The sequence below is a fragment of the Ipomoea triloba genome, chromosome 13 (assembly GCF_003576645.1).
Source record: "Ipomoea triloba cultivar NCNSP0323 chromosome 13, ASM357664v1".
In the NCBI taxonomy this organism is placed as follows: domain Eukaryota; kingdom Viridiplantae; phylum Streptophyta; class Magnoliopsida; order Solanales; family Convolvulaceae; genus Ipomoea; species Ipomoea triloba.
Genome location: NC_044928.1, coordinates 19,600,127 through 19,615,815, shown reverse-complemented (window position 1 = coordinate 19,615,815; position 15,689 = coordinate 19,600,127). Strand labels below are relative to the sequence as shown.

General features: G+C 32.4%; 1 protein-coding gene across 5 annotated transcripts in view; it reads left to right on the top strand.

The window, feature by feature from the left end:
* Window positions 1–1,123, top strand: part of LOC116002370 (uncharacterized protein At4g17910) — a 19,724-nt gene extending 18,601 nt beyond the window's left edge. For 4 of the 5 annotated variants that reach the window (XM_031242492.1, XM_031242489.1, XM_031242490.1 and 1 more), the window contains 2 exons: window positions 543–641; window positions 735–1,042. In XM_031242492.1, coding sequence (XP_031098352.1) covers window positions 543–641; window positions 735–887 — 252 coding nt within the window. In that variant the 3' untranslated portion in view covers window positions 888–1,042. Of the gene's footprint in view, window positions 1–542; window positions 642–734 lie in introns of all 5 variants that reach the window. The other variant, XM_031242493.1, reaches the window with a different exon arrangement.
* Window positions 1,124–15,689: the final 14,566 nt, after the last annotated feature.

Sequence of the window (15,689 nt, the reverse complement as noted above, 5' to 3'; positions counted from 1 at the left end):
CTTCCACCCCCCCCCCCCCCCCCCCCCCGCCCCACCCTCACCAAAAGAAAAAAAAAAAGGTCCAAAAATAGAGAGAAAAGAAACCCCAATTAGAGGGAGTGCTCTGTCATATACAATGTAATTATCAAATTAGAATCCCAGATCCTGCAGTAGTTAAATGGAACTTGTGTCGATAAGAATGGCATGTTTCGGATGTAGTGATGTGTGCCCATTTTAGTCAATTGCGAGATTGAATCCTCCTGGCAGTGATGTAGTGATGAGCTGTATGTGTTGATGATGCTTTGCAGGCTATAAAGTGAAAGTGAAGTTCTGTTTGTCCATTTGGAACTTTGTTCTGTTCACAACCGATAAATTTGGTTTTATTTGGCTTTTGGTCTTTTGATAGTTTGATGATGGATCATGTTAGGTCTCATCTTTATTGATTATTACTATTGACTCTTCTCCCCATTCAATATAACAGTAGTTTTATTACTAACTGAAAGTAGTTATAATGTTTGCATGCCCTATACCTTGACCTGAAATCCTACATCTCTTCTTTTTAGGTTTTGGGGATAATCATGCTCTCTGATTACATACCCAGACACAAACTTTCTGCATTGGAGGAAGCATTTGACCAAAACCTCCTTGCATCTTTTCTTCTGGTTAGGGAATCAAACTTCAATTTCACTCGCATAGTAATCCATACCTTTGAGCTCAAGTTAAAATTTCAATGCTTATTATCTCAACATGTGCAGGCTAATGTGCTCACTGGGCTCGTGAATCTATCTGTTGACACCCTGTTTGTTTCATCTGTGTCAGCACTCGCAATCTTACAAGTCTATGCATTCGTTTTATCTCTTGCAGTCGGATTTGCTAAATTTTATGGCATCAAGTTCAAGTTCTGGTAATGAACCCTGTATTAAGTATACTCAGATTTCATCTAACCTCCGTAATTTTTTAAGACTATCAGTTCCATTTATTTGCACTACAGTTTAATTTGCTTTCAAACTAAAATCTGTTCTTTTTTTATTTACCAAAAAAAAAATCTGTTCTTTTCACATCATTACTAATAGATCCTGAATAGTTAGAGCAAAAGCATAGTAACTGTATTTATCGGGTAATAAAACTAAGGTCCTGAGTGTCATGTGTAAATTTGGCAAAGCATATGCACATGCATATACAGTGGGCGCAGGTCACAGTGGATAGGTGGCATATGCCCTTGCAATATCCGAAAGGAGTATTGCATACACTGATCAACTCGGGTAGTAAGGTATTCATCTCTTTCCTGTGCATTCTTTCTTTTCTGTTTGGTGTTTTTTAGATTGCTTTTTATCCGAACACAACAATTATAAGGTAATGGGGGTGGGAAAGGACAATGGCCATATATCATGGATCATGATGCATGTTACCCAAAACTTTTTCTCATTAATTTGTTCTCTTTTTTTTTTTTATACAAATAAAATTAATGTATAAAAAATAAGTATATTATTAAAAAGTTCTAATTAAAATCTTTTAAATCAAGCATTCATATTGGTATTTCTTTTTCCCTTTTTTAAAGTAGGGGTGTGTTTGGTTGGTGGGTTTAGGCATCAGGAATGGGTATGAAAGTGATTGCTTGTGTTTGGTTGATAGGTTTTGTGAATGCTACTATGAGTTTGGAATACCTCATTAATGAGAAAACCCATACCTTTATTAAATAAGGGTTTCATCTCCCTTCCTCCTTTCTTCCCCAACTATTAATAATCACTCCCATTCCACCCAATTACCAAACATGCTAAATACTTTCACCAAAACCCATTACCATTACCAAGTATTTGATACCCATTTCGATTCTGATTCCCATATGCGAACCAAACGCACCCTAGATTTACATATGAGTTAATATTCAAGTTAGTCATTGACTGTAGTAGTTTTTCTCGATATAGTCATAAACGACTTTTTGTGTTTAATTAGGGCTTCGACTTTGGTGGTTTTACCCAATTGAGTTCTTGACTATTAGAATGAAGGTCTAAATCGAGAAAATTCAATATAACTAAGAATTAAATTGGGTAAAATCATTATAGTCGAAGACTAATTTCGATAAAATTATTATAGTCAAGGACTAAATTGGGTATTGATAGATGTGAAATTATCAAGTTATCTTGACTCAATTGAGTAAAACCATCAAAGTTAAGGACCTAAATAAGCACAAAAAACTGTTTAAAACTAAATTGAGAAAAATTACTATAGTGGAGGACTAAATTGGGTATTAACTCATTTACATATACATAAAGTTATTACATTAGGTACATAAATCACTATATTACTGTTGATTTATAAAATTACAATTGTAGGGACATGTTTATAAATGTACTACTGCATATTCATAAAATTACTATTTGCAGTTTCATAAAGTTACTACAGGTTAATAATGTCACTGTTACATGTTGATAAATCAAAACTACAAGTTCGACACTGATTATTAAAACTATGCATTGAAAAAATAAATTCCTTATGTCTCATTTTGTATCTAATTCGGTTAACGAGGCTCGACTGAAATTATTTGTAATTCAATTTTTCATAATATTAAGTTTAGTATTAACATACAAATTTTATATATTTAGAAATTGCACTAAAAGTACTATTAAACACAAAAAATCAATTTTAAGTATAAGTAAAAAATCATAAAGAAAATAAACAAGGAAAAAAGAGTTGGGCTGACCAATTAAATAGTAAGTGGATAAATAAAATGGGATTGAGGGAGTATTAATAAGCTGTTATTTAAAATATCTTAACATGATATTTTTATAAAACATGATATTTTTATTAAGATGGCTTTTATATATTGGTTATATTTAAACAACAAAATAGAGAATACTATATTTAAGTGACAATTGCTTAATTGGTGTTATTTCTAATACATTTGTAGTATCGTTTCTGTTTATTTGAATGATTGAATGATGCGATATGGATCCAGATTGATTATATAATTTGAATGGGACAGGAAGTTGGGCCCATTTTTGCCAATTTTGCTATTCGGCTCACAGGAAATTGAATATATATATATAATATAGTCCGTATTTGATTTGATCCATCCATTTGAGTAGATCAACGGTGGAAGATTATTGTAAAGGGAAAAATAATGGGGTTAGTTTTATAAATTTGAAAATTTATGACAATTATAAAATTAATTCCATATTTTTCTTTACTAAAATTCACAATCATTGATAATCTTGATTGGCGGTTGAGATCAGTTCTCATTTTTGTAATTATGATTGTACATTTGAAAATGCATTCATGGATAACTAGGGATGTTAATAGGACCAGTTTGGAGTTTAAAATTCTTGGTCTAATCCTTAAAAAGTTTGGACTTACTGGGGTATAACTAAAACTTTTAACATTGTCAAATTAATATTCTAAACATTTAATTTTAAAAAATTAATGCATTTCACAGTAATATAAATTTGAACTTATACATCATTCAATCAGTATAGACCTCTATTTCTAAATTTTAACTAAAAATAATTAATATATTTATTATACTATAATATAATAATTTTTTAAATTTTCATTAATAAATATTTTATTTTTCATTGAATTTATTAAAATTTTATAAAAATTACTAAAGATAATACATATAATTTCTCTATATATTTTGTTCCACATTACTTGTGAAACAAATAATAACTTTAAGTGGCTTGGGCTATTGTTTTGGCCCACTAAAGTTCGGGTTAGCTTTTTTGGGCCATTGAGCTTATCCAATATGACTAAAATTTCTTGGTTTTGACCTTAAAATTTTTTCAGCTTATTGGGTTAACTCCTCTGTTTTGGATTAAGGTTGACATCCCTACAGATAATTCACAATGTATTTGAAAACTATTTTTCAAACACATTGTCAAAGCGCTTCCAAATACATTGCCAAACATTTTCAAATGTACAATTGTAATTACTCTAGGATAGATAAGATTCGTCCACACTTCTCACTTAAAGGGTTTGTTCTTGTTTCATTCAAATCCCATCCAACACATACTTAGGCTGCATTTGGTTCGCACATGGGAATTGGAATCGGAATGGGTATCAAATACTTGGTAAGGGTAATGGGTTTTGGTGAAAGTATTTATCATGTTTGGTAGTTGGGTGGAATGGGAATGATTATTAATACTTGGGGAAGAAAGGATGAAGGGAAATGAAACCCTTATTTAATAAGAGTATGAGTTTTCTCATTAATGAGGTATTCCAAACCCATAGTAGCATTCTCAAAACCTATCAACCAAACACCCAATCACTTTTATACTCATTCCTTATGCTTAAACCCACCAACCAAACACACTCTTAATATACACACATTATAATGCCTAACACACCCTTAATATACACACATTATAATGCCTAATATGTACAAGCATTTTTAATCCTCCACTTAATCTTATCCATAGATGGTAAAGGTGTTCTCAATGGAACGTACCCTTATATATATAATATATATATATATATATATATATATATATATATATATATAGTAAGAAATTGGATTTGAATGCAGATGATTGCTTGGATGTACTTTGGGTGACGAAGCCTGGTCATCACATGGATTCCCCTGACAGCTTGGACCGTGGTCCATGATTCCCCTTTCGCTCTTCGGTCCTCTTCTCCAGATAAGGTGACGCACTCTGTGTTTCTAATTTGTTTCCCTCCCATTCCCATATCATCTCTTCTTTGTGTGAAGTGTGTGCGTTGTCAAGATTTTCGTTTACCAATCTCTCCCTACCCCACCCCCCACCCCCCACCCCCAACCAACCAACCTTCCCCCTTTCGACCATCTACCCCTCAATGCCCCCTCATTCATGACTTGTAGATTCTAAATGAGTAGTCAATCCAGGTAAACCGGCTGTGCTAAGCCGGTGATTAAGTGTTAAAGTGTTGATTTGTATTGATGTCTTTTATATTAGATATAATCATGGATAGCATAGACTGAGTTGAGTTGGTCTTCAAAGAAATTAGACCTGGTCCTGTATGTAGGCTTTTTATTTTTTTTTTTAGGTTCAAGTCTGAGCTTACAATAGGCCTGATCTGGCCTAGCTTAAGCCTTTCGATCGTTATACAATAGATCATTGTGTAGACCGTGATCCAAAATGATGTGTTTCTTTCAATGAAAAGAAACGATACGTTCCACCAATCTTGTGTCTGCAGCATGCCCAATTTTATATTTATATTTATTTTTTAAAATGCAATTTCCTATTATTTAGGGTTTACAATCACTTGGAACTAGAATGCATTCAGAAATCTTTCTGAAACCAATGAGATGATTGTAATACATAACAGTATTGTATGTGTATATGTTCAAATGAATATGTAGTTGAATTAGAATGATACTTTAGTGATGTAATGAAAATACAATGTGTATAAAATGAAACTGAATAGCAGGTCTCACATATTAATGGTATATTATCAAATAAAATTGTAGTTGAATTAGAATGATATTTTAGTATTGTTGTAATAAAACTATAGTGCGTATAAAATGAAATTGAATAACACGTCTCACATACTGAGTGTATATTGTCAAATGAATTATAGTTGGTCTCACATACTGAGTGTATATTGTCAAATGAATTATAGTTGAATTAAAATGATACTTCAGTGGTGTCAAATGAATTATAGTTGAATTAAAATGATACTTCAGTGGTGCTATAATAAAACAATGAAATTGAATAACAGGTCTCACATACTGAGTGTATATTGTCAAATGAATTATAGTTGGTCTCACATACTGAGTGTATATTGTCAAATGAATTATAGTTGAATTAAAATGATACTTCAGTGGTGTCAAATGAATTATAGTTGAATTAAAATGATACTTCAGTGGTGCTATAATAAAACAATGAAATTGAATAACAGGTCTCACATACTGAGTGTATATTGTTAAATAAAATTGTAGTTGAATTTGAATGATACTTTAGTAGTGCTATAACGAAACTACTGTTATTGAACTCTAGGTGCTTCTATTCGTCGATTGATCCATGGTCGATAAAACTCTGAAATACACTCAATAAACGAATATGGGAGAGACTAAGAAGAAAAGCAAAGATAATTACATTACAGTAGCAATGACATCTATTGTCTTTTCATTGGAGTATTTAGTGCTAGGAACAATAAAAAGATTACCTCTTGGGTGGGCAAAATGGTATTATGGTTTGCTTATTCTGCCAAGAAATATGAACTTCCAATGCAAGCAAATCTCTATTGCCTCTTAAGATTGCTAGTGTTGGCACCCCTTCTACCACTAGATAGATTTTCTTTAAAATACAAGCACACTGCTTTCTGCACACAGTAACATGTTGAATTTTTTCAAAATCATTTCATAGCATTAGAGTCGTCAAAACGGGTTTAGCCTGTCTTTCCCCGCCTTTTGGGGTGGGCTTTAAATTTATAGCCCATATTGTAGCGGGCTTTTTAGCTCGCCCTTGCCAAAATGACAGGCTTTGGCAGACCGGATCGGGCTCGTCTAGCCTGCCTAGTATGTATACATTATTAATATTAATGTATATATATACATCATTTTATATAATTATATATATATGTTAATTTATTTATTTATATTGAAAAAATGTATTAGCATGTAGTACATTGTATAAATTATTTGTTATTGCCTTATAGATTCACATATTATGTATTTGATTATTTATTACGACTTATTACTATATTAGTTATTATTGTGTTCAACAAATTACAAATGCATTAATATTTTATGCTTGTATTTTAGCAGGCTTTTTAGCCTGTCCCGCCATATGGTGGGCTTTGGCGGGCCCACCCCGTTAGCCCATTTCAATAGCTCTCGTAGCTTTGAATTTTTTTTATCTTTTTTATTTTATTTTTTATTTTTATAAATATGATATGTCTGATTGCATCAAGTATTATAGAAATTTATAATATATGGCTGGTATAATCTAAATAACATACATGATGCCAACTATCATGCAGTGTGACGTCATCTCGGTTACCATTCCAAATAAGTGGTCATAGGTTTGAACCCTGCAATTGTTATGCCATGGACCCGGGTCCACCTTGCAAGGTGGACCCGGGTCTATGTTCACAATTTCACAACTTCATGTTCATAATTTCATAACTCTATGTTCACATTTTCATAACTCCATGTTCATAGTTTTATAACTTTATGTTCACAATTTCATAATTCAATGTTCACAAATTCATAACTCCATGTTCACAATTTCATAACTCTATGTTCACAATTTTAGAATTCTATGTTCACAATTTTATAACTCTATAGTGTGAACATAAGAATTCTAAAATTGTGAACATAGAGCTCAAAATTACTTATATAAATTGTGAATATAGAGTTCTAAAATTATGAATATAGAGTTATAAAATTATGAACATAGACTTGGGTCTATAGCATAATTTGCTTGAACCCTGGTGGTGGGCTTAATTTTTTAGGTTGAAAATGTTTAAGAAAGTATAAAACAGAAAATATATTGTAAAGAATAATGAGTATTTGCAAAAAAAGAAAAGCATAATTGTACTTATACAAAAAGCCATTGCTATCAATCAACGCCATAGAAATTCCTTTTGTTTATATGTTGTTCACTAACCTATGACAGTAGCATAAGCTCAGGTGTTTTGTTAAAAAAGACATAAATTCAAGTTCAGCTAAAATCACAATTGAGCTTACACAGTCTAAAATTCTAAATGAATCATTTACCATATCCTTAATATAAGGAAGTCATCAAATGCTTAAGTTGAGATTTTATTTTGTTACCTTCCCTTCCGTGGGTGGTTCAAGACCATGCATTTTTATCCTTGTGCCACATGAAGGTGGTCCGGATGGCTTCTAATGTCTGAAATACGCAATTTGGTATTCTCAGAATTAGATTGCAAAAGAGAACATATAATATGAGGCTAACTTTTAGTCTTTGATACATCCAATGCAAGCTAGAAGTTAAGGAAAGAAACAAATTAAAGACAGAGCAGTGATGCCCAATATAATATTGTTGTGTTGAGGGTATGGGGTAAAAGCAAGGCAGCATAGTTAGCAAAACATTGGTGCAGACATATATGTATTCATGAAATTAGGCAAACCACTTCATATCCTGATGCAAGATAACATACCCCAATTTTGACTTTCTGATGATATATTATGGGTTCTCTTACATCATAGACCATGTTGTTTCAATTGCCTCCCTTCTCGGGAATGTCAATTTACTGAGTTATTATACTATATATATACACCATAATTTACATTACAAGATGAATTAAGTAAAAAAAAAATTATTTAGATTTTTTTGTATAAACAAAATTTATATATATAAAAATATATCATTAAAAGGTCTACTTAAAAATTTTAATTGGCACACTCTTGTGAAAACTGTTGCCAAAGAAAAAACTAGGAACTAATAAGAGTCGTACATTTGGAAAGATCTAACGGATCAGAAACAATTATAGAATCAAAGAGCGCTAGCATTTTTGTAAATAACACGAATTTTAAAGTGCAAGTAACAATACTATAAAGTATAATTTCAACACTACAGAGTGTAAGTAAGTAAAACTACACAATGCATCTGTTGATAAATACAGAAAACTAAACTCAAAGTTAAATCATACAATTTAAACTCCTAAATAGTACAAAGTGAACCTTAAACCAAATAAAAAAAACTAAACCATAAAGTTTAAAATGTGAACTTTAAGTGCAATTAACTCTCACATTCGGTGCAATTAATTATAACATTAGGTGGCCTTAATATTATTGTTCGGTATACTTTATATTGTTGCTAGATGCACTCTAAAGGCAAGCAATAACAACTAAACTCAAAAATGAACTTCTAAACCAAATTTATAAAGTTAGATCATAAACTAAACAATCAAAAAAAAAAAAAATCTAAGCCATAAATTGTAAAATGGTAGAGAATTTCTCACCACATATACATATCACATGATGCATTCTATGATGTTGCTAAGTGCACTTCACATAGTGTTATTATGTGCACTTAAAGTTCAAGTTATTTACGTAAATACTACCTTGTTTTATATGATGGACATCAAATCTGTTCATTTATGAAACACCTCTAAGTTCATTTCACATTATAATATGAATGGTTCAATTGTACAATACTAAAATTGTTCATTTATGAAACACTCTAAGTTCGTTTCACATTATAATACTAATAGTTCATTTTTACAATACTAAAATAAGTTGATTTATACAATACTGAATGTTTATCTTTACAATAATAATGCAACTAACAAATGATAATGGACCTAAAATATAAGTTCATTAATGGAATGTTAGAGATTCATTTTTTACAATACAGAAGGTTAATTTATTTAGGGAAAATGACACTTTTTCCCCCTATGTTATGTGCATATAGCACTTTTCCCCCCTGTGTTATTAAAGTGGCAATTTTTCCCCTTGAAATGTTAAATTAACATTGTTACCCTTAAAATAATTATTTCATTTTTTTTCTACAACAAATTATTATTTATATGTATGGATGATCATGATTCGGTTCGAACCTAACCAAACACTGTAACAATCATATCGAAATAGTATGGACGGTTCTGGTTACGATTCAGAACCGAAAAATTTAAAATTAAATAATTGTTGAACCGTGAACCGGAACTTAACCATAGTCATATATAGTGAAAATAATCAAACACTTATTTTGATAAATCGGTACGGTTCGATTCCAATTTCGATTTTAAACCGCCAATCAAAACTTATGTATTTATTTACTACGTATTTATTTTTATAATTTTATTTCTTATTTAAAAATAGTCTAAATTTAACAATTATTTTATTTTATTTTTTCGGTTCTGAATCGTAACCGTAACCGTCTATACTATTTAAGTTCAATTGCTACAGTGTTCGATTAGGTTCGTATCGAACCGTGATCTTCCATACATATTAGTAAAAATTGATGATTGGAGAATAAAAATAAATGAAATAGTTATTTTAAGGGCAAAAATGTCAATTTAACATTACAAGGGAGAAAACTACCACTTTTAAAATAATTGGGGGGGGGGAAACTGCCACTTTAATAACACAGGGGAAAAAGTGCTATAAGCATATAACATAGGGGAAAAGTGTCATTTTTCCATTTATTTATCAATGTTAAGAAAAAAGTAAGGCTCAAATGGAAAACAAGTTAATTTCTAAGTAATCACCCATTAAATATTATCATAGATCATAAATAAAAATTCATTACATCACTGTTTAATAGTTTATTTTGGATTTTTTAAAAAAAAAAATTAATATAAGTGTGAATATATATAAAATAAAAATGCAATAAAAACCTTTTGTCAAAATATAATACATAAAATTCAACAATAAAAAATATAATTTAAAATTTAACATAAAAGTGACATTCTTGGTGTATATTTAGATACAAAATTATTTTACCAAAATTTTGATGTCAATTTCTTTTAAAATTTTATTTTTAATTGCAATTAAAACTAACATATGAATTTTAGAAATATAATTATCGAATATAAAAATAATGAATTATATATATTTAAAAAAAAATTGGGCCCTTAAAAGTGGGGTCTCTATGCCGTTGCCGTGATCGCACATGGCCATGGCTATTGTATGTGTCATTCTAAAGAGCACTATGTTAGGGTTTTCTTGAATAAGAGTTAAATTTTGTGAGTATAGTTTGAGTTAAATTAAATTTATAATAAACTCATAATACTAAGGCCCTCCCCAATAGTGGGTTTGGGCACAAATTCTAAGAAATAAAAGCTGATTCATTGTTTTGTTAACTAATGTGATGAAGAAAAATTAGTGATATATTTCTCCTGCAAAGAAGGAATTTTGTCAGCTCAAATGGGACCCACTGAAATGGAAAACAGCTGCTCCCACTAGAGCCGTCAAAACGGGCTTAGCCCGCCGGCCGCCACGGGCTACCCGCTTGTTTTTTTCTTAATTATATAATATATATATATATATATATATATATATATATATATGTTTATTGTTTGTAATGTTTTATTATTGTTATGTTACTAATATGATTATGCACTTATGTATAATCAATTATGTAATGTTTAATGTTTGATGAATTATGTTTTATGTGAGTTATGTATAAATTATTTTAATTATTTTTTATGTACAAATAACAAAATTTTTAAAAAGGAGTAATAAACTAACAATTTACAAAAAAAAAAAAAAAAAAAAAATTGGCGGGGGCCCGCCATGCCCGCGGGCCTTAGGTGGGGCGGGGCGGGCCAATAAAATTCAAGCCCGCCAAGGGGTGGGCTTTTTTGGCCCGCCCCGTTTAGGCCCGCCTCGCCCCGCGAGCCCGTATTGACAGCTCTACTCCCCACGTGCCTGGGCGCGTAATATTAATTTTTTTTTTGGTAAGATTTTGTTTTGTAATTTTTTTTTCCTTTTTTTTTTCTTCCACCTCATTTTCTCTTTCCTAATCTTACTTACAAAATCTCTTCAAAATCTACACCAAAATTCATACTATTGGAGAAGGCCTAAGACTCTATTTGGTAAAACTTATTATAGAACTTATACTTTTTAAGCTACAAATAAACTATAAGCTCCGTTTGATAAAATATAAGAGTTTAAAATAATAACTTATTTTGATACACTATAAGTAACGTTTCAAAATAAGCTATTGAATTTTAACATTTTTTAATTCTTATTAATTTACAAAAATGACACAATCTACTATCCAGTAATCAAAATCTTAATATCTCAATTTATCTTTTTTATATCTTTTATTCTTTTTACCGTTATCTATGAGCTTAACTAATTTTACCAAATACTTTAATTTCAATCAATCAACTTTTCAGCTAGGTGTGTCAATCAGAGCTAAGGTGTTATAGGTAAATAAAAAATTTGGCTTTGAGATGCTCGAGAGTACGTAGGGTTCCATTTGGATATTTATGGTCTTTGAATCATGGATTATTGAGCACTTGATTATGAAAAAAATGACTAAAAGTGGCGTCTAAGTAGACATTAGAGTTGGTAGATTGTGATTATGACGTAACGATGGATCCCTAGATTTCATGCACCGACCGGAATTGCCCTTGATATTGTACAAGCCAGCACTCTTGGTAATGGTAATGCCATTTGAGCAATATTTCCTAGAAGTATGTCTTTCCTCTTTCCCTTTAATTTGTCAATTTGTGGTGACTTTCAGATAGATAGATACATGATAAGGCAGAATCTGATTGCACTAATCTTCATGTAGTTGACTACTCCTATAACCAACTTATTATTTTCAGAAATACATACATAAGCTGCAGAGCACCAGGCCAGTGTGTACCACCAAAGCACATATGCAAGAGATACGTGTGTTATGTTGGGAATTGGGGCTGAGCGGTGAGACCCAGTCACTTCTTGCAAGCTACAAAGTGGTCACAGAATTAGGTCACAGGTTAGAGTCCCAGTCTCAGCAAGAATAAAAATTTTGCAGTGGGAGGGAGAATTGTTGGGCAGAGGCAATTGGTAGCTAGGAAGATTGCTGAGCAGAGACGGGTAAAGAGAGGAGGCAATTGGTAGCTAGGAAGATTGGTGAGCAGAGACTGGTAAAGAGACGTAGGAGGGGAATAACTAGGCGGAGGCAATTGGTAGCTAGAGAGATTGTTGAGCAGAGGTCGATAAGGGTCAAGTTCATTTCACCACCTCTTGAAAATGTGATGACAGTATATAAAGAAATAAAATTACGTCTTCGTTATGAGCTAAAACTTTAGGGTAATGATAAACACTTGATATAATCTTATGAAAACAATCAATAATAATGGCGGTGAAGGGTAGCTTTTGCACAGCTTGTTGTGTTGTTTGTATGCACAATATAGATTGGGTCCCCTCCTCTCTCCCTTCTTCCGCAGACAGAATGGCAGTATATTTTGACAGCATCCGTGAAAAATATTGGGAACCCAAACAAAACGCTACCTTATGAGTGATGACTTCAAAGAGAGATGGTGATGGGGGTGGGGGTGGTGGGTAGGGGGGGGGGGGANGGGGGGGGGGGGGGGGGGGGGGGGGGGGGGGGGGGGGGGGGGGGGGGGGGGGGGGGGGGGGGGGGGGGGGGGGGGGGGGGGGGGGGGGGGGGGGGGGGGGGGGGGGGGGGGGGGGGGGGGGGGGGGGGGGGGGGGGGGGGGGGGGGGAGGGAGAGTTAGGTCATCCATACATTGGGATAGATATGATAAACTAACAAAAAACAAAATGAAAATAATGTGGATAGTTCTTACTAGAAGAACCCAAAACAAGGGTGCATTGGATGCGTTCTTTCCCCCACTAAACTTCCAAAATTTGGTATAGGTCATAAAAAATGGTACCCCCAAAAAATGGTTGGTATATATATATCATCCATCCGATCTTATATTGATATATATAAGATAATGTGTGTTTTGCCTGCACAGATTTAGCTTACTGATTCAGTAGGCAGTATTTGAGAGAAGAGACCAATATTTGAAACTCGACAGAAACAGGGTAGAGATTATGTTTAAAGTGGATAGATTACTTGTGTGCACCAGCATTTGATCATGCTTGCTAAGCCATTGAGTCACCTTATTTATATTATCTCACATGCTCAGGTTAGGGCATGAGACCCTCGAAGTTGGGGATTCAACATTTTGGGAGAAGAATATAAGGTGTGTTTTTGTGTCATTTTTCATCGTGGTTACAATTTATGTTGTCATAATAATAAATTCGTTTGAAATGAAGTGTAGCATGTATTAGAATTCTAACAAACTGTTGTGGGGGAGACGATATGATCGATGATGAGCTTTTTGACTAGGCCCATCATATTTTGCCTTTGGTCTCTACAAAAAACGTTGCTATTATAGTCATTCTATTTAGATATTATCAATTTTTGGATCTTATGTAAAGCCTTAGGCCCTAGATAAATATCATGAACTCAAACTCATAAAAACATGAACGTATGCTCATTAAAATAATACTACATGCTTACAAAAATGACACTAATTTATCAATCATCACCTAAACATATTATTACGTAATTTTGTATGTATAAATAAAATTAATGTATAAAAGATATATTGCTGAAAAATTTTAAATGACATTTATACTGATGATATGTTTTTTCAATATATCATTTCAATAATGGTATGATGAACTTATAGTAGTAATTTAATAAACCTACATTAATGATTTTTTTGAATTTGCAGTAGTGACTTCTTGTCATAGTGTCTTAATAGACTTGTAGGTTCATTAAAAGATTAAAAGAAAAACATTATGAGTGTCATTTAAAAGATTTCAATTAGAATTTTTAATGATATTTTTTATATATTAATTTTATTCGAAAATAAATATAAAAAGAGAAAAATAAATTTAAGTTAAAAGAAGAAGAAGAATTTAGTGGAGAAGTTTGGGATTATTTGATATATTTTAATTACAAGTTGAGAAAATTTTGCTATATGGACCAAGTCCATGACATTAGTATCCAATTTCATTGTATAAATAATATGGTTTAATTTAATTAGTTTGTTGTGGGTCACTTAATTTCTACAGTACTAAGGATGTGTTTGGTTGACATGTTTAGTTATAAAGAATTGGTATCAACGTTATCGTTATTGTTTGGTTGACAGATTTTTAGAACAATATTATGAGTTTTGTAATTAAAGGGGTAATCAAAATAAGGGTTTCATTCACTTCCTCATCAATCACTTCCCCAACTATTAATAATCATTCACATTCCGCCCTACTATCAAACATACAAAATACTTTCACTAAAAACCTATTATCATTACCAAGTATTTGATACCCATTCCGATTCCGATTCTAATGTTCGAACTAAACACACCCTAAATATTTTTTAAAATGTAGTCATTCCAGTGTTTGCAATTTTGTGTTAATAGCATTTTTCCTTCACAAATATACTTTCATAAAACTAGAATTGTTTTATTTTTTGAAAAAAGAAAAATATCATTAAACATCCTAATCCAAACACCAATAATGCAATCAGGAGCGCCAAATCATTCTATACAATAAAAAATAGAAATGGCCACCCTAGGCAAGAATATAGTGTTAAGGATATTTGTGGTTGATATTGTATTTGTTCTAATTATACTCCTTTAGAATAGGTATTTTAGACTAGTTGTTACAACTCCCTAGCTATTAACTATCCTTTGTATACTATATATACCTGGTAGCTTTACTTCAATAAAAGCACAATTCATTTCCTCACATGGTATCAAGAGCCATACTCTCCTAAGAGATTTTTTTTTCCTTTTCTCCTTTCCTTCCCTTACGCCACTTTGTTAGTTCATAGCTTCCCAATCGGCTGTGACCACTACTGATGTTATCCAGCTTAATGCTCCGTCCAATTTACCAATCAAACTCACCCCTATCAATTTCCCAGTTTGGCGACGCCAAGTTCAATCCATGTTAATTGGATTCAATCTCCTTGGCTATATCGATGGTTCTGTTAAAGAACCAGCAAAGTTCAGTGATACTGCCGAAACCACCCAAAACCCTGCCCATTTAACTTGGTACAGGTAGGACCAGATAATTACTAATGCTTTACTAGGGAGTTGTTCGGATACTATCCAACCTCTCATTTCTTTTGCTTCAACAGCGTATGATGCCTGGAAACGTCTCGTTGCCAGCTATGCTAGTGCCTCTCGAGACGGATCATTTCCCTCAAGGACAAGCTCACTAGAAACCCGAAAGGTGATCGGTCGGTTATGGCCTTCTTGAGTGACATGCGGTCCATAGCCGACGATCTCGCCTTGGCTCAATGCCC